Source organism: Stigmatopora argus, chromosome 19, assembly GCF_051989625.1.
Source record: "Stigmatopora argus isolate UIUO_Sarg chromosome 19, RoL_Sarg_1.0, whole genome shotgun sequence".
Classification (NCBI taxonomy): Eukaryota; Metazoa; Chordata; class Actinopteri; order Syngnathiformes; family Syngnathidae; genus Stigmatopora; species Stigmatopora argus.
The window spans coordinates 7,728,679-7,754,780 of NC_135405.1; the positions used below are offsets into that span (position 1 = coordinate 7,728,679).

General features: G+C 38.3%; 2 protein-coding genes across 6 annotated transcripts in view; one reads left to right on the forward strand and one right to left on the reverse strand.

The window, feature by feature from the left end:
• Window positions 1-116: 116 nt before the first annotated feature.
• Window positions 117-26,102, reverse strand: part of dlgap2b (discs, large (Drosophila) homolog-associated protein 2b) — a 63,660-nt gene continuing 37,674 nt past the window's right edge. For 2 of the 4 annotated variants that reach the window (XM_077586551.1, XM_077586552.1), the window contains exons 7-13: window positions 20,090-20,146; window positions 16,080-16,438; window positions 14,792-14,877; window positions 13,885-14,291; window positions 13,454-13,545; window positions 7,712-7,864; window positions 117-6,956 (exon numbers count right to left, since the gene is read on the reverse strand). In XM_077586551.1, the coding sequence (XP_077442677.1) occupies window positions 6,741-6,956; window positions 7,712-7,864; window positions 13,454-13,545; window positions 13,885-14,291; window positions 14,792-14,877; window positions 16,080-16,438; window positions 20,090-20,146 (1,370 nt within the window). In that variant the 3' untranslated portion in view covers window positions 117-6,740. Of the gene's footprint in view, window positions 6,957-7,711; window positions 7,865-13,453; window positions 13,546-13,884; window positions 14,292-14,791; window positions 14,878-16,079; window positions 16,439-20,089; window positions 20,147-23,313; window positions 23,359-26,102 lie in introns of all 4 variants that reach the window. The other 2 variants (XM_077586550.1, XM_077586549.1) reach the window with 2 other exon arrangements.
• LOC144064222 (uncharacterized) lies at window positions 8,570-21,174 on the forward strand. Of its 2 annotated transcripts, XM_077586558.1 has the most exons (5): window positions 8,570-8,886; window positions 9,156-9,458; window positions 13,265-13,361; window positions 15,181-15,305; window positions 20,931-21,174. In XM_077586558.1, the coding sequence occupies exons 1-4, from the start codon at window positions 8,694-8,696 to the stop codon at window positions 15,266-15,268; spliced, it is 681 nt and encodes a 226-aa protein (XP_077442684.1). In that variant the 5' UTR covers window positions 8,570-8,693; the 3' UTR covers window positions 15,269-15,305; window positions 20,931-21,174. The 2 variants fall into 2 exon arrangements, with proteins under 2 accessions (XP_077442684.1, XP_077442683.1); XM_077586557.1 differs by lacking the exons at window positions 13,265-13,361; window positions 15,181-15,305; window positions 20,931-21,174 and adding an exon at window positions 10,377-11,642 and having other exon boundaries at window positions 8,571-8,886.

Consider the following 26,102-nt stretch of genomic DNA (forward strand, 5'->3'; position numbering starts at 1 on the left):
AACAGCAAACCAAAACAAAAACACGACGGTACGTCCAGTAATTTGGTCCAGCAAAAAAATTGCACCTATTTCAGACTTTGGAATTCCCTTGAAAGAACACGCAAGTATCTCACAACTGCTTTCTTCAAAAAGTTTAATTTGCATCTTTATTTACACATGGTGGATGGCAGTAGTTTAAAGAGTCAAATTATACTTTTAAACAGAAAACAAAAAAAAACATAACGTGAAATGAATTGTTGAATCTAAACTTGCATTAAAAAAATTCGAAAAGTCTCCAGGGTAAAGCAACCTCAAAAAAAAGGAACATTTCATATTGAAAAGAATCTTATAAGCACTAACCAATCTCTAGAATGCTGTAATACTGACCAGCAATAAAACACTAAATAATACATTCATTTTCACTACCCTGCATGCTATTTGAAGAGCCTAGAAAATTATGTGGACAAAGAAACTTTTTGGAAACAACAAAAACATGGTCAAGCGCTTCAAATAATTCTATTCAAATTAGGCATATATTATATATATTTATATATGTATATTTTTTGTACAAATACAGAATATTTGGCATTTAAACTCATCCTCATATTTCTCAACAATTCAAAATAGAATAACAATAACCATCTTTAACGCCACCACGTTTCTCACGGCCTTTTTTTTAATGATTATTATTTTTATTAAATTATTTTCTACCAATGTATACAACACGACACACTTCTCCACCAAAGGCAAACAACAGTGTGACTGCTCTCTCGCCTCATAATTGTAGAATTGAAGATAACATACGTATTGAAAGCGGTGACATAATCATCCATATTGTGCTAAAAAGCAGAGTGTGGGGTGAGTCACACTCCAAAATAAACGGAATCATCACCCAGATATTAAGCATGTAAACTAAGCTTATTGCTTAAGGAGCAGATAAAGCAGTGTTTCAATGATCGGGTGATGCTTTTATGAGGAGAGAGAGCACAATATGAGAAGGACATCTTTGCAGTGCACAAAATAAGAATGAAAAGAAGCTTGGTTTGAGCTCGGCCAGTTGGGGCGGAGTCTAGCGTGTTCGAACATGTGTGTGTTTGTCTTGAGGAAAAAGATATACCGTTCATTCAGCACCAATTCGAATATCTCTGAGGTGTCGTTAATTGATGCACTTGGCACCCAAAACAAGATCATAACCCCACACACATGCTGTATAGTACACACTTATACTAATGCTGCATAGTACTCAATCATGGCCTCCAAGGCCAGCTGCAGAGTTTGTACCAATCCCCTTTTGAAACGCTGCGAGGTAAAAAAACACCAGCCTACTGGTTGCTCACACTCAATACGAATGTTATCGTTAAGATTGTATTACAATAGAGACAGCTACTTGGAAAAACAACAACCATATTTTTCGGACTATAAGTCGCACCTGAGTATAAGTCGCACTAGCCGAAAAATGTACAATAAAAGGGAAAGCGTAACATAAGTCGCACTGGAGTATAAGTCGCATTTTTAGGGAGATTTTATTTTATAAAAGCCAAGATAAAGCACACACGTCATTTAAAATGAAGTAAATGATAAGATTAGAGTCAATAACAGGCTGAATGTGTTTTTTTAAAGTAATTCTAATGTTTGGGTAAGCCCTTCTCGTCACAGGCAATTCTACAGGGTTGCCATGACGACCGTTGAGGGGATAAGCAAAAGGTTCACCCACTGCCAATGTTGAAATTAGCAATCAGTGTGAAAATAACATGTGAAATGATATAATAATGTGTGAATAATTTGTATAATAAGTATGAATCGCGCCCTCGGCCAAAGAAAAAAAATTGCGATTTATAGTCCTGAAAATACGGTAGTATTACTCTAGCTTAGTCATCTTATTGTTTCACCAGCAAATTTGGTTATATGCTGCCTTGTGGTCAAAGTGAACACATCAGTAGAAGCAGCTAAGTTGATTAAACCGGACAAATGTGTTCAAACATTTTCATTCTTCACATTTAAAATACTTTACTTAATTACTTTAAATATGTTTTAATGGTGCTTTCAATCATTTTAGTAATGAAAGAGGATTTGAGATACAAATAGTTTGAATGAATTAACCTCAGAAGTCAACGATCAACTGAACTGTTTATTTTATCCTGTATATTATTAGCTGATTTTTGATGATTACACCCAAAAAGACCACAAAAACCCGCATTTTATGCTGGAATAAGCATCATTGGTTGACAGGTTTTTCTTCACATCCTTCTACTTTAATTCTTCTTCCCAAAACTAATCATCGAAAAGCAGAGCTCTGTTGCTTCCCCTCAGTTGATTAGCATTGTCTTAGCACAATTCAACTGTAGTATAGTAAAATAATGCACCCCCACCCCTCTAAAAGCAATGTGGGTGAGGTCTGACTCGGCCCAGGTTACAGCCCTTTGTAACACTCAAAAAGAAGCAGCAGTAAAAGCAGTGTATCCACCACAGTCGCCCACATGCCCATCCACACAGTAAGGCACCTAAAGAATTGTCATGTACATAATTGCCAAAGCCCCCTTATAACAAATATATTTGGGTTTCATCTTGATTATGCACATTAGACACAATTCTATATGTTCATAATCTATATTAATAGCCCCGCATGATTCCAGTTAGTGTAAATGTGTCTGCATGTGCAAGTCACACATGCAGAAGTGGTGCACACACACACACAATGCATTTGGATTGTTTTCAATTTCACCATCCATCTAAAACCCTGTAAATTTCTCAACACAAAAGACTACACGCACACACTTGCTTGAAAAAAGTAGTTGCTATACAAGAACGGTGTGTGGCGCAATGTCATAGTTGTTATCAAATTTGAGAAGAAATTCTCACCACTTGATTATCTACAATGGAGAGGGCTGAAATAAAACCTTTTTTAATGAGGTAATCAAAATAAATGGTACATTTTGCTCTTGAGCTTTAAATATTAACACATGGGGTAACAAGATGGGCATGAACAGACTATTTTTAACATTGGAAGTACTCTTTAAATATTAATTTAATGATTAATTTTGGTAAAAGGTGGGAGGAATATGTGGATGAACACATTCCACGGAATTATTAGATGGCTGATCGGTGTCGTTGTGCTAACTGGAGGGAAAAATGAAATAAAATGAAGAGGTTTCTTGAGATCTAAGTGACATTTTTTTGTTGTTGTTGTGCAAAGGGTTACATTTAAATTATTCATCTCTGAAGGGCTTTTGCTATTTGCCTGTCAATGTGAGAAAAAAGCTATGTTGTTGTTTTAAATATACATTGTGTAATTTATTTAATTTATTATTAGACAGTAAATGTGAACAATGTGGTCACCTGCCACTATGATCATATATCAAACCTTTGTCCAGCTCACATTAAAAAAAATAGTAAATTGGGTCACTCGTGTCTTAAGGCAAACAGATAAAATCATTCATCCCATAAATGCCCCTAATGCAGAATACTAAAAATGATATTATGCTCATCACATGTTAAGTTCCTTTGTAAAGTTAGACCTTTCAGTATCATAAGACGCATAATTATGACATATCACATGCCATGAATAGGAATCGACACTTATAACAGATGTCTTTAAGTGTCCTAACTTTAGCCCTACCTATCTGTCATAAAGTTTAATTCATATTTATAGCAAATGTCATGTTTTGATTATGACAGTCTTGGACACTCGCATAAGAAACATTCAAATAATAATGATATTTTTTTAAATAGCATAAAAGTGCATGTGGGCAAAGGATGTCCTCACCCAAAGTGACATTTGTTCCAGTAATTATGACAAATGTCAAAAATTATATCAGATAATGAGTACAATAGTATTCTGCTTTTTCCAAAAACAATGGACAAAAAGCATAGTTCAATAAAATTACATTGAAATAATAATAATGTGTCTTTTTATGCCCAGGTTCCACACAAATTAATATTTTTGCATGTTTTAGAGCACCTACATTCAGAAGTGTTGTGTTCAAGGCCAGTAAAATTTGAGATTTGGCCAAAAAATGAATATAATCCAGAAATGTACACTATCTGGACAAAAGTTGGTTCTCAATTGCAGGAGCCCTTGGTGTCATTAGTCCTACTTTTGTGGCATATTTCAAACATTTTAGATAATGTATGCTTTGAAACATATGAGAACAGTTAAGGGCATAGTTGGTACTTATGTGACATAAATTAGATTTGGAAGAATTTGAACGAGAGCCCTGATCTTTACCCCCATTAAACACTTTTGTGTAATAAACTAAAGTTAGATAGCGACAACACGCCACCCTTAACAAGCTTTTGACATACAATTTATAAAACAATACTTAGCTCTTTTTTTCTATCATTCTCCTATTATTATGGACATGGACTAAAATACGGATTAATGCATTTTAATGTCTATTAAAATATGAAGAATACAGTACAGTAAGTTTAGTTTGCTATAATGCCCAATGGCTCAGGTTAGGCAGGGAAAAATACATTTTATGACTTGTACTTAAATAGCATTAAAGGGGACAATATGCAAAATTGCTTGTATACAAATAGTTGAGTCCTTGTAGTTTATGACTAAAAAATGAAGTGTGAAATTAAATAGATTGTAACCATTGAGGGTTGTTCAAAAAGAATGTGCAAAGATCATAATGCAACGTCAAAAAACATAAACATAACAAAACTGTAGCTAGCTCATATTTGCTAGAAGCGGTGATATGTTAAAGACAATATTTATGATCTCATTTTGTTATGTTTCTTTTTCTTTTTGACATTGCATGATCATTTTGCTATTCTTTTTGACATACCCTTTATTATACCTTTTTAGCCACTGTTGTCAATACACATGAATAAATCTACTCAACTAATACTACAACAATGATAGCAACATGGCTGGTGCACCAGCATATAAAAGTGAAGTGCAGTTGTCAGGGACACAAAATACTTGAATTAAAAGTATTTTTTTTGCGATCTTAAATGCTTCTATCACGGTAAATCTGTATAAATGCCATTGAAGTTCACTTCAGTTCTATTTCTAATGACTTCTGCAGGTTCCAACAAAAGATCTTGCCTATTTCATCTACTGGGTGACCGTGATGAACACAAATGTCCCCATTAAGAGCCATTGCATCATCCCAGTCCCTTTAAAAGTGTAAGTGAATATTTTCTGAATTTGCCCCACCACAAAAAGTGTTGATAACAAGCATGCCAGATTTGAACGATTAAATAAAGCTTAAAATACATCATTAAAACTTGATATAGACACAACTCAGTGCTCCATATGAATGATTACAAAACTAATCTTTAACGTTTAAGCTCAATTGCCTCTGCTAATGTGCAAATTGTCTTGGGGAAATTAGATTTTGAGTTCGCCCTAGTTTTATGAAAGCAAGACAAATAAAAACAATTTCTAGATTAATTTAAATAGTATCAACAAAGGATGCCATACCTTTCAAAATGGCATTTAAACATGACTTTCTTAATTATAACTCTCCATGCTAATCCACTCCTAAAGTAAGATCATATAAATAAAAAAATAGACTTAACTCCAAAGATAGTAAACAATTTAAATGATTTTAAAATAGTTTGGTTTAGTTATTCAATAATGTATTGTGTGTGCACATCTTTAATACTTTCCCCCCCTTGACTGATGTATAACAGGTGAATGTATGGAGCGTCTCAAAAATATATCTCCGACATTTTTTTTTTTTTTTTTTTTGCACAGAAGACTTATATCTGACGGGAGCGAGGGCGAGCACATTGCAAAGATGATCCTTCCTCGTCACAATGGAGCACACACACACTCACACACATCAGCGCAGAAACAATGGGCACCATGTTGATAAATCTCTGGTTTAAAAAGTCCTTGAGTGTGTCTGTGTGCGCGCGTAGGCCCGGATTAAGGACAACACTTGGAGAGTAAAAAGCAGCACCATTTACCATAGTAACTGACCCTTGTTAAAGTGTCATTTGCGCTTGTCTTTTGTGGACTAAATGACGTTTTTGTGTGTGTTTCATCGGAGCGAAGCGCAGAAGCATGCCCTAATCAGTCGATACAAATGCTGTTAAATCAACCCACCATTCTGTTACTATTAAATGCAGTTTGGGAGTGTACTCATCACAATAGCTTAACAGATAAATCATGTTGAATGGTATGAAAAAAACAACCCAAAAAAAACAACAACTGTCCTTTGCAATTCAACTGCAACATTATCACATGAGCTTCATAAACTACATTTCCCTTGGAAATACAAACATAAATGTCGTAAGGCGCAAAATGCTTTGTTCCGTACTCTCCTCCTCGGCGACTTCTTTAGTTAATAGACGAGCAGCAAACAAGAAATATCCGTTTTGTGAGAGAAATGGATGAAGGTGGAAAATGGCAGTGTGGAATTCTCAGCATTTTTCAACTTGGATTCATCAGTTATCATATTTTAAGGATTATAACTGTCCTGATGGACTCTTTCAGTGAACCAACTCTTGGTACTTACAATGGCGATCAATATAAAATCGGTGTTGATTTGGGGAAATAGCAGCTCTTCTACAATGCTCCTTATGAACTATTAGTAACTGAAGGGGTAAAGTTTGTTTGAGCTTGCTCCAAGCACCACACCCCTGATAATTAGGAGTTTAATTGAGACGGAGGATGCATTTTTAAATGGTTTTAAGGAACCGAGAGACCTCCTAAAGTGGATGATGGATGTTTAGATGTGACGCCAAGAGCTGGTGTTGGATGGGGATTAAAAATGTGAGCAGACAGGAGATAGAGGATGTGGACCTCAAAGCCTGGTCTGAGCTTCCGGGATGTAGATCTCGATGCTGTCGGCCCGCTCGGTGGCTGAGTTCTGTCGGAACGACGCCGCTCGTTTGGCGGCCATTAGCCGTCTGCGGGCTTCTTGACGTTGGCGGTCTTGAAGGTCTAGGGATCGCTCCCGCACTATGCCGCCACGTCCTCTAGTGGGCCTCTTGGTCAGAGGAGGAAGCCACTTTCGATCCTTGGGAAAGAGAAGATGTGGAATCAGCAGATCGATTTATTACGGATGGCATCATTATTTTTCTGTCAAGTCGTACAGTTCGGTACAATCTGGATCACTAAATCTCAAAAGTTTGCATTTTTGCCCGTTCAGGACAAGTGGATACATTTTTTACCTCATAAGCAGCTGTTATTTCAAACCACAAATCCAACGCAATCCAAGTTTTAGATGGAAATGGTGTCAGAAGAAGAGAAGAGAAGTTTTATGGTACGTATATATATAGTTCAAAGTACTGCATACACCATAAATGTAAAATAATTTGAACCGTTGAATCCAAGTATGAGATTTAAAGCTTCAACAAATAAGTAGTTATAAAGGGATTTATATACTACCATAAAAATGAAGTTAGGTCAAAAGTGACTAAAGTGATAGAGGTATTATGTATTGTGTTTTAGTGCAAGATTTAAAAAAAATCCAGTGCTGACTGAAATAAAAGTCTGAGATTGTTACTTATTGATATGCATCTGGCAGTGTTATGACATTTTATAGTGCAGTGACAGTACTTACCGCATTGGCCCGAATATAAGACGACTTTTGACTCTGGATTAACTCGAGTTGAGTATGGTGACGGCTAGGTCATCACCAATTGTTCTCTTGCTTTGTTACACAATGCCTGACTTTTATCAATCATCACCATTACCATCACTAATAATTAGGCAATTCCACACCATGTTTTTTTGGTAAAAACTTTGCTGAATCTGAAGAGGCACTGATACCTTTTTCTCAGAAATGTCCATTAGCTGCCACTGGTTGCTCTTGATCTGTTGCAGCTCTTCGAATTTGGCAGTGACGTCTTCTATGGAAAGCTGCAAGAGGTCCCAGAATCCAGCCAGGTCCTGAGATGTTGGTCTGGGCATGGCACTGGGATCCTGTTTTTAGATGAAATGAAATACATACAAACACATGATCGGCTGAATATTCACACTTTTTACATACAGTTTGCACGATTATCAGCCGGGCTACACACACATTCTCAACAACAGAATGAGGACACACAAGGTCACATTATCCATTGGGCTACGATGGAGAGGGTCCTATCAGCGCGTGTGAATCGTCCAATTTAGGAGGATTAGATCATGGGTGTCCAAAAATGGACTTTAAGGGCCGCAGTGGGTGAAGAGGAGGATACATTTTCACCAATCTGGTGTCTTAAAAGTTTAATCAGTGCCACCAAAAAATCTAATCATTGGTTAAACTATCAGTGCTGAATCAATTGGAACAAAAACCTCCACCATGAGAACTTTGTGGAATAGTTTGGACACCCCCGACCGAGGTTGTCTTCATAGCCCTTCATCCTGAGTACCCTACTGATTTATAGTTTTGTTCAAAATTATTTAATCTCACTGCCATATTGCAGCAAATCTGAGGAGGTAGCAAAATCTGATAAGGGAGCAAATTCTGACAGAATCCCCCTTTCATCCAGAGGTGAGCCCCCACCCACTCCTTCCTCCCATGCTATTTTGTCCTGAAACCATAGGAAAATGACTACGTGGAGATTAAAAAAAAAAAAGGGAAAAAAACAAGACATATTTAAAGCTCAATTATCGCAGTGGTATGTGATCAACATTTGCGTCCCCCAAATAGGTAATGACGTATTCTGTGACGTTTACGGAAGCCAAGACCGTCGGGAATCTAGCTTTTTTTTTAGCTTGAAAGCGTGTGTCAAAGCGACATAAAATTTCACATTATCCTGCAGAAATGAGTAAAGTAGAAATGCTAAGAACGTTGCTGAATGCACGACTAAGTGCGGCAGTGGAAGAAATCGCTGTTGTTTTTGCAAGCACCATCGCAGAGTACGAGGAGGAACTTTGTCGTTCAAAACAGGAGAACGAGAGACAACGTCAACAGCTCAATTCCGTTTTTAGTTCTAAAGATAAAGCACGAAAAGCAGGTATGAACACTATCATATTCAACTCAAATTATAGAAACCAGTGACGCCCCTCTCCTTTGTCAAATAAGCAAAAACGTGAATAGCAAAGGCAAGTCAATCCGGCTTTCCACAATGGGCAAGAGACATTATAACGGAAATCATTTTTGAAAAACACTGTAGGGGGCCTCATATCCTATTTTGAGACTGTGAGAATTGTCAGATTTTTGGTGGAAAGAGTAACATATTTCTAAGGCTAGTTTCTCTTCACAATATGTATTTATGTCTTGCAGACGTCCGTAAAGTTCTCCCACTTGAACAGCAGGAATGGAGCTCAATGATGGAACAGAAGAAACACGAGTCCCCCAAATATGAAGACGTAGAAGAGGCGGCAGCTAAACAGTTGGAGTTGCCTTGTCCTCATGTCATCTTGAAGACTGAGTATGACGGAAAGAAGAGTCGCAGTGACGATAACGAATGCAGCAGCTCAAGTCAACGCGTGACAAGAGACGCTGATGGAACATCGCAAGAAGACAGCCGAATCCGTCCACCATCAAACCCTTGCTCTGCTGCCCCTGATGATGAACACCCGAAAGGTAATAAATCTGCTTCCAACATTCCATCATCCTTTTAATATACAGACGCTCCCCTACTTACGAACATTCGAGATACGAACAACGGTACATACGAATATGTCTACGCATATGGCATATGTCGAAAAATATTCGGAAAGAGATGCTGTAAGTTAGATTTTGTATTGCGCGCCTTTTTCCAAGTGGTGCTTCTTTCCGCCGCTGTTACCGACGCTTGGCGCTGTGAGAGGGAGGAGGCTCACCGACGTGTCGAGGAGGAGGAGGAGGAAGAAACGCTCATAGATAAAGCCATCGCACTCTTCGAGCAGCAAGACCCGAATATTGAAGGTTGCACAAAGGTTGCAAATCAATTGAATGATGCCATACAGTGCTACCTCATCATTTATGATGAAAAAAAGAAGAAAACTGTGCAATCGTCGTTAGATCACTTCTTTCGGCCAATTTCTAGTAAATCCTCCAAGGAAGATACTCATCAACCCTCATCTTCTTCTCCTCGACCCTCAACTTCTTCCTACATTGAAGTTACGGAGGAGGAAGTAACTTTTGAAGCCCATTCCAGCGACGACGAAGACCCTCTCATGATATAAAATCCTCCTCCTCCTCCAACATCTCCTTAAGCATCCAGTACATCTTCCAAAAGTAAGTTAAAGTTCATTTTATTTATCTTATTATGTACATGTACATACTGTGTGTTACTTATACAAGCCTTAAACATACTTATATAAACCTTCAATATACTTATATAGGCCTTAAACATAAATTATAATACAAAATATAGCACTGAGCAACTTACGAACAAATTCAACTTACGAACAATCGCTCGGAACGTAACTCGTTCGTAAGTAGGGGGAGCGTCTGTATGACTAGATTCTGAATAAGGATCTGGAGCTTGAAGTGTGTTTGTTATCTTGTGTTATGCAGTTAAACATCTTCCTCCAGAACAGCAGGATGACCGATCCACAACGTGCGTCACCTTGACCTCCCAAAAACCAAGGGTAGAGTGTAGCTCACCCACTGTGCTTATCAAGCAAATCGGTTTCGAAAATGGGTGGACAGAAGAGGCGGATAAGTGGAAGATCGGTTTCAAACCGGAAGAAAAAAACGATACTATCGACTGTCCCTCGACTGGTGTTGCGAGATCGCAGGTTGATCTCGATCAACGCGAGGCGAACGAATGGACTCAACTTCCAAATCCACTTGAAACTTCAAGAACACACTGGAAATGTTCTGAGTGTGGTAAAACTTTTGGTGCCAAGAAGAATCTGAGAAGTCACATGATAATCCACTTGGCAGACAAATCTGACCCTTCAATAACACCTTATCCGGGTTTTTTAACAGACGCTGGAGCAAACCCTGGAGAGAAACCAGATTTGTCATTTAGTGATCGTTCCAGATTGGTAAAGAGCATAAAAGCACAGATTTCGGAAAAACGCTTCAAGTGCTCAGTGTGCGGTCACCGATTTTCAATAAAGGGCAATTTGTTGACCCACATGCGAGTACACACTGGAGAGAAACCTTTTCCCTGCTCAATCTGCGGCATCCGATTCAGTCAAAAAATCAGTTTGGCGCATCACATCCGAACACACACCGGCGAGAGACCGTACTCCTGTCCAGTGTGCAAAAAAAGTTTTTCTCATCCGACGGCACAAAAAAGGCACATAAAAATACACACTGGAGAAAAGTTTTTCTGTCCTGATTGTGGTCAAGCATTTTCTCGGAAATATACTTTGACAAAACATACACAGCTGAATAAATGCAGGGTTGCAAGGAAATAATTGTTGATGTACTAGAACAGGGGTGGCGAACAAGGTCGACACAAAGAGCAAACATTTTAAATTGTGAGCGCCAAAGAGCCACACCTGATGTCAGAATAGCATCAAAAAATACAAATCAAAATTATGTTTTAAATAAAATTTATTTGTTTTAAGAGGGAATAAAAATAAGAGAAAGATGAAACTAGGCAAAGAGCCGCATTCATTTCGGACAGGAGCCGCATGCGGCTCGAGAGCCGCGTGTTCGCCACCCCTCTTCTAAAATGAATAGTTAACATTTTTACTGTGTTTTATGTATGCAGGTTATGATTTGCATATGGTGAGTTAATATAGCTTCATTTTTTATATAGCTAGTAAAATATACATGAATGTACACTGAACCTAATTTTTTAAATAAACTTAACACCGACTCGAACTTTGATGTGACTTTGTAATGACCAAAGCACAAAGTTTTTTGGTCTAAAGAGGAGGGGAAAATAAAATATACACAGCCAGACCTTTTTAATTCAGATTAATTTAAATGTCAGTGAACCTTAATCGTTTTTAACAGACGAATAAAATGAAAAAGTTCAGGATTTCCTTACTCACAAAAGGTTAACTACACGTCCATGACTGATGGTGGCGGTCGTGCCCTAGAAAATAACACTGTTGTCTTTTGTAATGGTCATTAAAGATAGTTAAGCAAAATAAATGATGGAAACTTTCCCATTTTTATGAATTTGACGCGGAAGTGTTACGTCATCAATGCGCCCACCTGGGGAGCGACAAGCATAATGATTCACATTTACGATGTCCTCCAAACGCAAACAAAAGTAAGTTTTTCCCTCATCTACCTTCTTCCATTTTAACAGATTGTGTTTGTGCTCAGTTCCTGTATGACAATTAAAGCGTTCCCGTCAAGAAAAGTTATTCTATAGTTTGTAGATCCGTTACTAGGGAATTTTACATCATAATATGACCTGACTAGCTTCGGGGGCTTGCAAACTGCTTGTATATTAAACAGGTTTATTCTTAACGATGAGTATAACCGAAAATCTTCTTTTGTGGGGCTAATGCTATCGATTTAAGAGTCATGATCACCATGTGTTTGCCTCCGTGATCAAATGGAACGACGCCAATTAAACCAACTGTTGCGGGATAAAAAATAAAATAAGATTTTTTACTTGCGACACAAATTTTCGTGGAATTTAGAAATGGATTGCGAGCTAGTGATGCTGTTCATAACAATCACACAAACAAACAATCACACAAACAATCAAACAAACAAATAATCAAACAAATAATCAAACAAACAATCACACAAACAAACAAACAAATCTCTATTTAAGTGTATGTATTCGATGCTTAGGACAGGCGTGGGAACCCTTTGAGCCAGAAATCATTTATTCATTCATTCATTTTCTGAACCGCTTTATCCTCACTAGGGTCGCAGGGGGTGCTGGAGCCTATCCCAGCTGACTGGGCCAGAGGCGGGGGACACCCTGAATCGGTGGCCAGCCAATCAGAGGGCAGGAGGAGGCGGACAACCATTCACGCTCACACTCATACCTAGAGTTTGTGGATTTGAACCCAGGACCCCAGAGCTGTGAGGCCGATGCGCTAACCCCTTAACTTAACTTATCTTAACTTAACTCGTTCTACGGGCCCTGCCCAGAAATAGTTCATATTTTTAACATTGATTTCTTTGAGAGCCATACTCAAAATTTAATATTGAAAATACATGAAAATGTGATTTTAAGTAAAAGTAAAGTAGAAAAAGTCTCAATTATTTTAACAATGTATCAGTCTAATGAGAAAAAAAGATTAGAGTAACACTATTTTGGCTTGCATGTTAGCCATATGCACCCATCAAAAGAGCCACAAATGGCACGCGAGCCATATGTTCCCTACCCCTGGTGTAAGGACATAAGGACAAAGCTGTAAGATGGAGTGGGAGCCCATTATTCAGACTCTGAGACCTAATTCTAGCTGCTGCCTATGTGCATTAATGGAAGGGCTCTAGTCCTTCTGATTGGAATTCCCATTTCGTTCTCGCAGGGCTCGATGGCGGCAGAGGGAACGTTTCAATATTGATTGCTGCGGTCTATTGCTGGAGGACGAACACGATTGTCAAAGCTCAGGAGGGGGAAGAAAGGTACATCTACTCACAATGCAAGTCTTTTCAGACTGTCTGATACTGAGGGGATTTTAACTGTGGATATGTTGTTGTTGTTGACCATCACTCACCAGATTTTGCTGACACAGCCAGTAAAACTGCTGGAACTTTTGGGACATTAGCAGCTGAGCGCTTCCCACAGCACTCCGAATTTTACCTAGAACTGGAAACATTAGAAATAGTCTAACAACAACATCAACAAAATAATGTGGAGCTATGTCTTTTGACTAAAAGCTTTTGATTTACTATAGTGGAAATGAACAATAAGGTCTCAGTTCATATATTTTCTCATAAGATATCATATTGCATCCACATAATTTACAGAATTCTTGATGGTGATCATTTAATTACTATTATTTTGGATATTTTAGATTTCATTAAGATAAGCTTCCATACCTGTTATTTTGCCAGAATTCATAAGTATGACTTAAAAGAAATGCAGATCTAAATTGAAACGTCATCCTGTAGTCATGCAAAACTGTAAAGAAAAAAGGATGCTTACTCTCCTCTGACATATCATGCTCCTCAGCCTCCCTCTCCATCTCTTTACACCATTCCTCCATTCTTTTGGATTCATTGTGAAGAAGTTGCATGAACCAGCCACCATCCCTGCGAAGAGGAGACACTCGACCCGACTCGCTGGCCTCTAGGCTGGGTTCAATCAACCAGGGTTCAGGCTGCGGGCTGGGAGGCCCGCTGGAGGGCCGGTAGTCCTCCCTGTAGCTAAACAGCCCCTGTGTGCGCACTGTGCGGGTAGCTCCATACTGGGTGGGGGTGCTTGGCTCGGAATGGCGACCAAACGCGCCCCCAAACTGTAAACCCTTGTCTTCCATGGAAGGGAAGACCTCCAGCTCCATGTCGGCTTGCACTGCAGTGGTAACACTGTTGGAGCGTTTGACCCGCCCTCGCCTAAACGTGCAAAGGTTATTTGATTAGAATAGAATAGCATAGTATATTAATATAAATCCAGGACAAGGTGAACAGTCAGGAAATGTAACAAAAAGGTAATGGCAAGTCTTAAGTATCGCATGGTACTCGGACGTTTGGTCGCCGGACGTTTGGTCGCCGGCCGTTTGGTCGCCGGCCGTTTGGTCGCCGGATGTTTGGTCGCCGGACGTTTGGTCGCCGGACGTTTGGTCGCCGGACGTTTGACAACATGACAGAGAGTTTACTGTTGAAACCAGCTCTCAAAATTACATTCATGAGAGCGAGAGTTTAATATCTAAATATCTACTTTTTAAACCAGCTCTCAAAATTATATTCACCCGGGCGACCAAACGTCCGGCGACCAAACGTCCGGGCGACCAAACGTCCGGGCGACCAAACGTCCGGCGACCAAACGTCCGGCGACCAAACGTCCGGGCGACCGCACGTCCGGCGTCCAAACGTCCGGTCACAGTATCGCATACCTTTTATTATCCTCCACTTGGATACCTATGGAGTGAAACTGAGGAAGGCCTTTGCTTTCAGTCTCGGAGTCTGTCACAGTTTCCACCTGTTAAAGAGGTGGCACAAATGGACTTTAAAACCAGAATATGAATTATTGTGTAAATCTTCAAAAGTGGGAATCGACATCTACATGCGTTCTTTCACTGAGCCACGGCTAACAATATTGTAGTGTTGGTGCATTGACAAAAAAGTTGTAGCACACTGGTTTGTTGATGATGTGAATAACAATTTCCGAATCGACATTGTAAATGTAAATGTTTTATTTAAATCTATACATTTGCATTTTTGTGGTTTAGTACAATTTGTTTTGTCAAATCGAGTTCATCTATGTCACTTTTTTTTATCCTAGAACCTTCACTCATGGCCGAGAGGCACTTTTCTCAACTCGATCTCTCTGCCTGGCCTTCTCTCGACTTTTATTTCCTACTCGTCCCTGAATGCCTGCAAGACAACGATGACATTCCACCTTACACAGTGAGTATGTTGGCTTTTAGTGAGTGAATGTTTTCTTCAACTAGAAATATAAGCATCCACAGAACCCAATTTTTATAATAATTGAAAAATAGCCAATCTTGGTGCCATTAAAGAAGCATTGTCTCCGCAACATGTTAAAGTCACCACATGACCTCCCCAACGACACATCCGCTCCACAGACTGCCATTTAAAGCAAAGAGTATTCAAATAACATCCAGCCTATTAATGTGACACCGAACATCTGCAGAAGGACCAAAAGTAGCTTGAAAAAATTACATCATGGCCACTTTCAATGCAAATAATTTTACAAACCTGGTAAAATGGTATGCATGGTTGTAATACATTATGGAAAGAAAAATGTACAGTAATCCCTCGAATATCGCGGATAATGTAGACCAGACATGGACGCGATAAATGAAAAAACGCAAAGTAGGATCACTCCTATTATAACTACCTTTTTCTTTTCTTCATTGCACTTTAGTAGCAAGTGGAAAACAGGGGAATGGCTTCCGCTTACGAGTTTCAGCGTGGATTTTCACATTTTCATGAACTTAAAAAAACATTTAAATTTAAAAAAATAATAATAATAATTCCCCAGAAAGAAATGTAGTGAAGCCACGAAAGTTGAGGCCGCAATATTCGGGTACCACTTGAAGAAATGCTGTTTCAGTTTGGATGTAATTGGTGATATAATCTACGTTTGACATAGTACATCTAACATATAAGATCAAGAAGACTGTCGTTGTAAGAGTCCATACGTTATAGTGTACATACCTGTATCCCGATAGAGGATCTTGGGGTTTTGAGGTACTCTTCCGCCTTGGATACCAACACGGCTTTGTCACATGTCTGGATGGAACTGTGGCTGCCCAAAGACGAGTGCCTTTTGGGTGCCGCAGCCTCCATGGCCATCTTTACCGCTTTGGAGCTGTCCAGGCTGTCCATGGAGTTGTAGATGGGACGTCCGAGGCTGTCAGTGGCCCATAGGCCACCTCGCGGTTGCCTCCCTTCCTGGTAGGCATCTTGGGTGGACTCAGTGCTGCTCTGGGCTGTCACAGAGATAAGAGGCTTGGTGGTGGCGCGCGGGGGCACAGGAGGTGGAGTCTTCTTGTAACTAGGAGGATATGACACCGCTGGATAGCACAAGCAGGATGACAGGACGAGGACAAAGCAAAACAAGGGTAGAGAATGAATAAAACCAAAACTAGCCAGAGCCAACCTGTTTGAAAAGCATGATGGAAGCTCAAGCATTTTGAGCAGGGTAAAAAATCACTGACAAGATGCTGGTGTAAGTTGCAAAGCACCTGTGTATAAAGTGTGATTACCGGAGCAGTGAAATGAAGGTTAATAGCGGTGATTTGCTCTCTCGGGTACAAATGAATAGTTGAGGGGGTTTCAGCCGCGTGGAATTCAGGATTTTTAGTCCAATAATGTGGGTACAGAAGACATTTTAGAAAATTCATTGGATCAGTGCTGTGAACAGTGGTATTAGAACACCAATAACTACAGGTAGGTCAAAAGGAAGTGTAAAAAGATGATAGTTTACACCCCTCTGGAGACAAGAGTTCAGCCCATAAACCCTTTAATAGTTTGCCCTAAACTTGCTTTCTACGATTGAGGTCAGAACTCCTAATCCTAGATTAAATCCTACCTGAACTTCTGAATAATTAGGAGTTGTGTCCCGAGACTTTCTTCCACAGTTTAAGCAAATAGCAGCCCAAGCCTACTTGTATCAATATTCAATATACAATATGCAGTTATATTTACTTTCCATTAAATATCAGTAAGAAACCTTAATAGAATTAACATAGAAGATACTTTGTCTGTTTGAGACTGTCACTTATTCGTATACTGTCAAAAAAAAAATAGATAAGGCATTGTATTGCCTCTCAAACACGGGCATCAATATTAACAAGTGTAGTCACAGAACTCAACGCACGCACGTACACAGACTACTTGGCTCAGAGCTAATTAAATGCAAAGAAAACCACAGGAATTCAGTTCGGACAAATCCCATCACAGACTTGACTTCCTTCCAACTTCAAGGGGCTACAGTGCTGCAAGAGACAGTGGGTGGATTCCAAAATGAAGCTTTGTGACTCAGGCAATACGAAATGCCACATTGTCTATTTATACATGTTCCAACCATCTGACTTCAACGCTGAACATGTTTCATGCAGACGTGCCCACCAGCTGAACACTGAAAAATAAATACTCTTTTTTAAAATGATGGGGATACTGATAGAGTACGCTGCCACATTTTTTCCAAACTAAAGCACCCCCCCCCCCCTTTTTATTGATTCATCCCCAAGTATCCATTAAATTTATTCTCAACACCCTGATTATATTACTTTTATTCAATTTACAAGCCCAAATCCAATGAAATTTGGACCTTCTGTTAATCATCAATGAAACCAGAATGTAACGATTTGGAAATCATATTCAAGCTATATTTAATTGAATAAACTCCAAAGACGTGAAATGTAATGTCCAAACTGAGGATCATGATTTTTTTTTCACCAAATAATCATGAACTCAGAATTAAAATGGCTGCAACAGACTTCCTACAGAGTTTACTGACGCTTGCTAAGAAAAACATATTTTCCTGACAGCTTCCAATGTCAATGAGTCATGCTTTCAATGGCATTTACATTTTCTCACAAATTAAAGTATGTTATGTCTAATCTTAGTTTAATTTTCAATAGGATCACTTTTTCAATAATATATTGCCCAGTAAGTGCTCACGATACATATTCATCATTTAAACCCACAAATAAAACAAATGCACATTAACTGCTGCATTTGAATAAGAAATAATCTCATTCATTGATTGTATGATTTATAATCCGGTACACCTTTCAGTCCAATAAATATCATGATATGAAATACTGACCATTAATGGCCCCAAGCCATAGCATCCAGTCCTTTTCCAACAAATCACAACAAGCTTCCATCCATAAAGACAGCGTTTAATTTCGTAAAAGCAGTTACCTGTGTGTCATCTTCCCACTCCCTCCCACTTTAAATCCATGAGTGTACCTATTTTTTTCTCCCCCCAAAAATCCATTTAAAAGTTATTTTATGTTGCATCTCATTTTGGTGCATTAAGCTTGTCTCATGGAGATGAAGAAAAACGATTACCCAAGCCAAGCTGTAATCATACAAAATGTAGACTAGACATACTGTAAATCAAACGAAGCATCACCGGCTCTAAAATTCAATCCACAGTTAATGATCAGAGTTTCTTCCATTTCAAAAACATTGCGTGAACATGAAAAGTCAACAGATTTATCCAAAAGCATCAGAATTGCATAATAAAACTTTGTTAGCTAGTACACTCCCCAATATCGACTGCTTCATCCCCAAGCGCCCTGCAAGGAAGCAGATCATTAAGAAACTTAAAACAACAAGTCGTCCTAATTTTAGCTGAAAAATTGGTTCTGGCAGCCACCTGATTGTGTAGTGGTTCGCTTGACTTCGGTGCGGGCAAGCGTGGGATCGAGTCCCTCTCAGTAGCAGTGTGATTGTGAGTGCAAATGGTTGTCTGTTTCTCTCTGTGCCCTACAACTTGCGACCATTCTAGGGTGTAGTCTGCCTTTTTGTCCCAAAGTCAGCTGGGATCGGCTCCAGCAACTCTTGCGAGGATGCGCAGTGCGAATGATGAATGAATGAATGAAGATTGATTCCGGTAACAGTCTTTCAGGCTGCCAGCTCCATCTGCCTGTGTTTGAATGTGATTGTTTACTGCGTAGTTTAGTCGACAGATAGAGGAGATTATGCTATTTTTGTATGACACACAGTATGTACCCGAAAGCCGTCACAGTTAAATGTGCCTGTTGCTTCAGTGAAATGTCCTGCGACTACTAAAAAGACGATTGGGGATCCTTTTGACAACAGCTATTTAGACACATCTTAATAAACGTCGTCTCGTTTGACCTGTTTCTGAGGTATCTCACATCAGTCTGCCGCAGGTCAGACAAAGGGACGCCCTCCTGCAACTCACGACAAAATAATAACCTTACTCTTGCTCCTGATGTAATTATCTCCTTCTCTACACTGACCCATTGCCATTTCAAGACTGCATGACTCTAAAAAGAAGCGACAATGTCATCCACATAGAGCATAAGCAGAGACAAAACAAAAGCTGTATAGGAACAACACAGTCTTAGGTTTACACTCAGCGATTATTAGATAGACCTTGCTAATACCCTCTTTTTCCGTCAGAATTGTCTTTATTTGTCCTTTGTGGCATGGATTCAACAAGCTCCTAGAAACATTCCTCAATGGGTTCGTGCCATATTGACGATAGCATCATGTACTTGCTGCTGATTTATCGGCTGTGTAACCACAATATGAATCTCCCATTCCCTCACACACGCACAGCTATACACCGCATGATAATTTAAGAAACAACACGGAAATTACAGTAACTACATTATGAACTCTTCATCTATTTCAATTCATAAATACATTTCTACATTCCTAGCAATACTGTTCCACTCCAGACCCATAGGAGGCACACCCACACCTTTGCATTTTTTTCCACAGACCATCTACAGATGGGTAACTGCCCATATCACGCCAATGTAAGCAAACGGTAATAGAATTTAGATCAAGTCTTTTGAGCTTCTTTCGCAGCTCACATTTCGATAAATATTTTTTACGCATTTATAATAACTGACTCATGACATAATAAATCATAGGCACACACAATGAACGTACCCGCATATAAAAAAAAGTCACCTGGTTGCAGGAAAAGCTAAGAAATAGCGATTGACTGATACCTGGTGGTGGCTGAGCGCGGTCCACACTGCATGAAGTAGGGAGACGAAACTGAATGCCTGCAAAAGCCAAGCAGAGCGACTTATTGAATGCTTGTCCAAGTGTAACACAGATAAAAATGTACACGTACTGGGACTACATTTACATACCAAACAGACTGAATTCTTATGCAAATATTTGTATTTGTTTCATCGCAAATGCTGTTTTTACATCAGTCATGAAAGGAACACAGTTATTCTGGATTTACTGTACTAATTTATTTTACAGTGTTAAAGAGTTCAATTGGTGACCAGTCAGTAGCACTCGTATAATAGCTACAGTTGTCCAGCTTTATCTGTGTTTCCTTTGCCACTTCCAATGTCATCATACAATGGGCAACTTTTCGTTCAATTACGCCACACCATACATTTGTTAAATTTGTTATTAAATTAAAAATCCACTCAAAATGTCCAGTTATCAATCTTAAAAAAATCCAAATGCTTGCCAAAATTTCTCGATCAGAATAGAAGCCATTTTGTTGCCCATGTATCATGATATACTAAAACACAATCCATTCTTCAGTTGTCATGCGTTATCTCGAAACAGACAGCAACCTGATATCATATTGCATGAAGTAGCATAAAGTCAATTCAGAAATTAGAATTTCACATTCAATTTTTAATTATACCAACCAGTGCTTTAAAAAAAATACCTGAAACATTTGGAGTTCCTTAATAAAAGCATAATTAGACTACATGCTGGATACAGCATGGAGAGTATTATTTCATCGTTGTACTATAAAACACAATGTCACTTACAGGGACTTGTGTTTGGTATTTAGTCTCATTTGGATTTAAATTTCAGATTGATCGTTGCAACGGTTCGAACAGTCACTCCCCGCCTTGCGACTCCGTCCACTCTTGCCAGACGCTGTCTTTGCCACAGTTGCGAAGTGGGACTGGCAGAGAGGCTGGTGAGAGGCCGCTCTGACGCAGATTAGGGCGGATTGGTGCTTAATGACGTGCAATGACTGACGAGCTGTGCATGAGCATGGGGGCTGGAGATGGAACAGAGTGATTGTGAAACGTGCGTGTTTTGCTAAACGGGCCTCATTTCTTCTTTGCGGGGACAATTATTTATGTAAATTGAGATTAAGATAAATATTAGTTTTCTAAAGCCTCAAAACCATTCAAACTAATCCTTTAACTGCAATCATTTAATCCCTGCCTCTTGCCAAACTGCTTGCTATGCAGTTCTTTTATATACAGAGTGTTGACCGTGTGACAATCACAGTGGGGGAAACATTTTTTAATCAAAAACATGAATCAGTATCACCCTTGAACACAGCTACTTCATCACATAATGCCTTATGATACAGTGATGTTACACTGTACTGCCGTGTTCACGTACGTCCAACAATTCCAAAGATTTTGACTGAAAATTGTGCCCGTTCAACTGCACTGCTCAAGTTGAAACTTGGAAGTTATGCAGCTAAAACAGCATTGAATGTTACTAAATGCAGTTTCTCATTAAGCTAAATAGCGATTTGTCCTTGCTCAGTGAATGGCTAAAAACTAGACCATAGTGTACTCTACCATTTAGTCAGTCAAGATAGATATAACATTGCATTGTACACAGTATCACTTAACGTTGAAGTCAGTGATTATTGAGCTGCTGTGGAAATGGCATCCTCCAATGGCTTGCTTTCCTGTAATAATGTCAGATATCTATTCTGTGCATGTTCTTCTTCATGTCCTGAGCTATATTAGCCAATGCCAATCGAGCATCAGGCCAGGTATGAAGATGGGTGAGCAGATGAAGCAATGTATGAATGATTTGACAGAGGACATCTAAAAACACCTAAAGGTGTGAATGTGTAGATTTCTTACATTAAAATGGTAGGGTTTTTTAAATATCAATATAGACTATATTTTCACAATAAAACAAGCATGTTGTTTGGTCGCCACATACATATATACATACAGTGGTGATGCCCCCATGAGTGCAAGGTGGTGCAACCTTACATATATGATATTATCACAACAAACCAATACAAATCAGTCTCTACAGGGTGTGATCTGAATAACACTATGTTTCTGTTGTTTAGGCTTTTGGCATTGCAAAATGTTCAATCTTTTCAAACCATGAATACAAACGTATTGAAATAAAGCAAACGTGCCTATATATATAAATGTAATCTTAGCATAGCATCTTGAAAATGTGTCACTTTTTTGAACAGTGACTCATTGCACTGGAATATTGGTAGATTTTCTATTATTTTAGCTCCAGTCTGTTTGGGGAAAAAACAGACTATAACTTTGTTGGAGCCATTGGGGATGATATACAAATATATAATGTCTATAGCACTTCACCATAATAAATAGAAGACATTCATTTTATTTTGTCACGTCATATCCACATCATCATTGATATATAATACGTGATGTAGTAATTTATCAAAACTGATATGAATTGCAATGACTGTTTTTTAAATTTATTCATTTATTTAAATGTATTGTGTAATTATTATATCCACCTCTGAAAGGAAACACATTGTAATATCTCAAAACCCTCAACAAAGCATTTTTTTGGCACTGGTTCTGCAGTATTTTCTTCTTTTGCATTGAGTTTAAAGTATCCAATGTTATTGTCATTGGACTTAAAAGGTTCCACTGCATTTTTGTGGTGTAACTACCACATTAATGATATTCAGAGATTTAATAAGAGCATTGATTTGTGCTGGTTTGTAGGACAGAGCTGTTTATTTTTTCATAACCTGCCTTGCTGCATGCCAGTATATTTAAAAGACAAAGATACAGTAATGCGCCAAAATTGATTTTGTCAAATAAATAAAGCAAAAGGGTGTATGTGTTTAAAGAAATAGAACTTAACAGACTTCAAATTTAAAAAAATAAAAATAAATGGCAAATGGTAAAAACTAAAATATGGAATTAAAAAAGACATGATTTTAAATTATTTTTCAGAATTGGATGAAACAATACAAATTTGAATAGTCTCGAACATAAATGTAATGGAGTACTAGTCCTAACAGAATGACAACTAACCTATTTTTTTTGTATTAAGTTCTGGTAACCCAAATTTCAACTGACTTCAATATGAAAACAATTCCAATACACTAGCGTGAGCATGACATCTTATTCTTTTCTACCAAGTGAAAAATGTCAATGGGTCAGACAAAATGAATGAAACATATAAAAGAAAGAGAAATAATAAAACTGTTCCCTACCAGACCTACCGTACTTTCTACGCCCCCCAGCTAAGCTACGGGCGCCTAAAATGGGGAATAAAAGAAAAAGGAAATAATAACCAACCCCCAAAAAAGACAAGTTTCTTTCCAAAAAAAAAAAATGTGTGAAAAGAGCTGTGAAGTATTTTTGATGTGTTTAAACAACTGGCCGTGTGCAACATTTGTGTTGAATGTATTTGTAAAGCTATGACCCCCATTAAATTAGCATCAACATAAACATGATAAGCATTTTTAATTCAATTTTATATCAATTCATGAAAAATACATAAGGCCAAGAAAAGTTGAAAAAACACCACAGTAAGCAAACCGAATTGGAAAGCAAAAGTATTACACTTATCATTCAGTTACAAAATTTAAGCACAAGTTAACAAATGCAGGCTAAACAATTGTATTCCAAAGGATGTTTTAGAACAGGAACAGAATCTGATTCACGAAACACTGCAGTTTGAAATCCCTGAAAATTGCATCATCACTGATGCAAAACAGAGAAGCACATTTGCTTGTAAAGAAATGCATTAGAATCAAAGGCATTATGAATAAATTGAGCTTTCCAGGTACATCTAAGATCCATTCATAAATTTGTGTAGTATGTAACTCATACATTTAGCACAGTCATTTCAATAGATCTTTGGGTGACCAATTTTTTTCTAACAAATGTACTGTGATGAATAAACAGTCAATTATAGATATAATTTGGTAAAAATACCAATGGTCCAATATCAGTTTTCTTTTTTTTGTTTTTAATTCATTCAAAAAGTTTTTTTTAGACCATTGCATTCATTTTCCTTGCTACATTTCTTTATTCTTTAATTATCTCAAGGGTTGAGTCCTATAGTCTTTGGAAAAAGGATGATATTAGGCTTTAACTTAATATAACTCAAATGGCTTTACTGAATTTTTTACACACAGTATATGTATACCCTTTTTCTTTTTAGAAAAATATGAATTTGCACAGCATATCAAATCAACAACAATCAAAAACTACCTGTGTGAGTACATGATGCTACAACAAAAGAAAATCACAAGCAAAAATTCTGATTGTGGTAGGCGAAAACAAGAGTGCATTTCTCACAACATTATTAGAAAAAAAATGTCGCCAAAAAAAGACTATTTTGTCACGAGCAACTTTTCTAGAACTCACTCAAAAAATATACCAAAGAACCAAGAATTTGCATAGAATGAATGAATACGGATTGAAGACATCATGATTGGCCAGCACCTTAAAAATCACCTTCCTTTCCCCCAGCAACGGAGAAAATATTGTTAAGAAATGCCTTTGCAAATCCCTCAAATATCTTTTTAAATATACTATAGATGTGTACATATATACTGTATAGAAATGTTTAAGCAAGATACTTCACAGTCCTGTGCCTTCAATTAAATATTTAAAAACCTGCTTTTTATTGACACCGAGATATAGAACTGAAGATCTTAACTATTGCACATGTGGGCTATCACAACAATGAATTTGAACCATTTGCCCTCAACCAACCTTTACTTTACGTACATACCGTAGCTAGCTCTGTTGCAAAATTTACCTCATAGAGCAAAATATTCTTCAAGCTAATGTATTACTCCAGGAGATAGGCATAACAGCCAATCGCTTGTTGAATAGATCATTATGAGACGTTGAATAGATCATTATGAGTTACGTTGAATGTTTGAAATTGATGGGTGGATGAATAGAGTGCAGTACTGAACTCTAAACTGCAGAAGTGCTGTTGAGCCAGTCTTGCGTAGTTAGCAGCCTGCAATGTCAGCTGTATGAAGTTGAACTACATCAATGCATACCTCTATTATGTCAAGAATCCATTCAATACAAGAACTAGCACAGAAACCGAAGTTGACTGCAACTCAACAGACCGATGGAACGTATAGCGATTTTGCGGCTCTGCTTCGCATTTTCTGTATTTGATGAAATTCCTGTTCATAAGCTGTGTTCATATTGGCATCTAAAATTAAATGGATAAGTAGCTTCTTTAGTAATATTAAAGTGAACTTAATTGGTGTTTGGTTTTCTATTTTTGGTACAAACCATGTAATTGTTAGAAAAAATGTTCTAAAAGGGGAAAAAAACTAATAACGTGGATGATTCACACTTCCCTTAGTGTTTTTTTGTTAATTTTATTACAGCCAATCAAAAACCAGGGTCAATTGACCGTTCTAAATTTCTCCAACTCGTCTGTGGGTGTCAGACTACGAATATGAAAAAAATTGTTTGTATTAAGCAAAAAAATCTCTTGTAAAAATGACTAACAAATTGCTGCAACAATTGCCTTCAGGCTGCACAAAGACGGAAGAAACTCACGTTTCAGCACAGTAGTCCCATTTACTGCTTCACATTTACGTCAGGGCTGTGATACATCAGACGTCTTCTGGGTCCTGTGATAGTCAAGATATAAGTGCTTTCAAACTGCTGCTATCTGTGGCCCTCGTTCACAGGGTAACGGGATAATGGAGTGAATGAATGGCGAGAGGGAATGTTAGCGGCTAACAGGCGACTATTGTTTCATAAGCGATGTCATAACCACCTATTACGTTTAGTCAGGAGGCCAGCTAGACCTTCACTAGTGAGGCGGTGTTAGTACATTCACTGGTACCATACTGCTCCTGTGGGGACTTGTCAGCGAGGTAGAGCCCCTCAGCGGCTCTGATTGTCTACATTTGGGGACTGAATTTTCAGCCGCAAGGGTTAAAATTGAGATCGTTTTACCACTTCCGTTGGGAATTTGTACACTCATCCATCAAAACGAGAATGACACGGACTG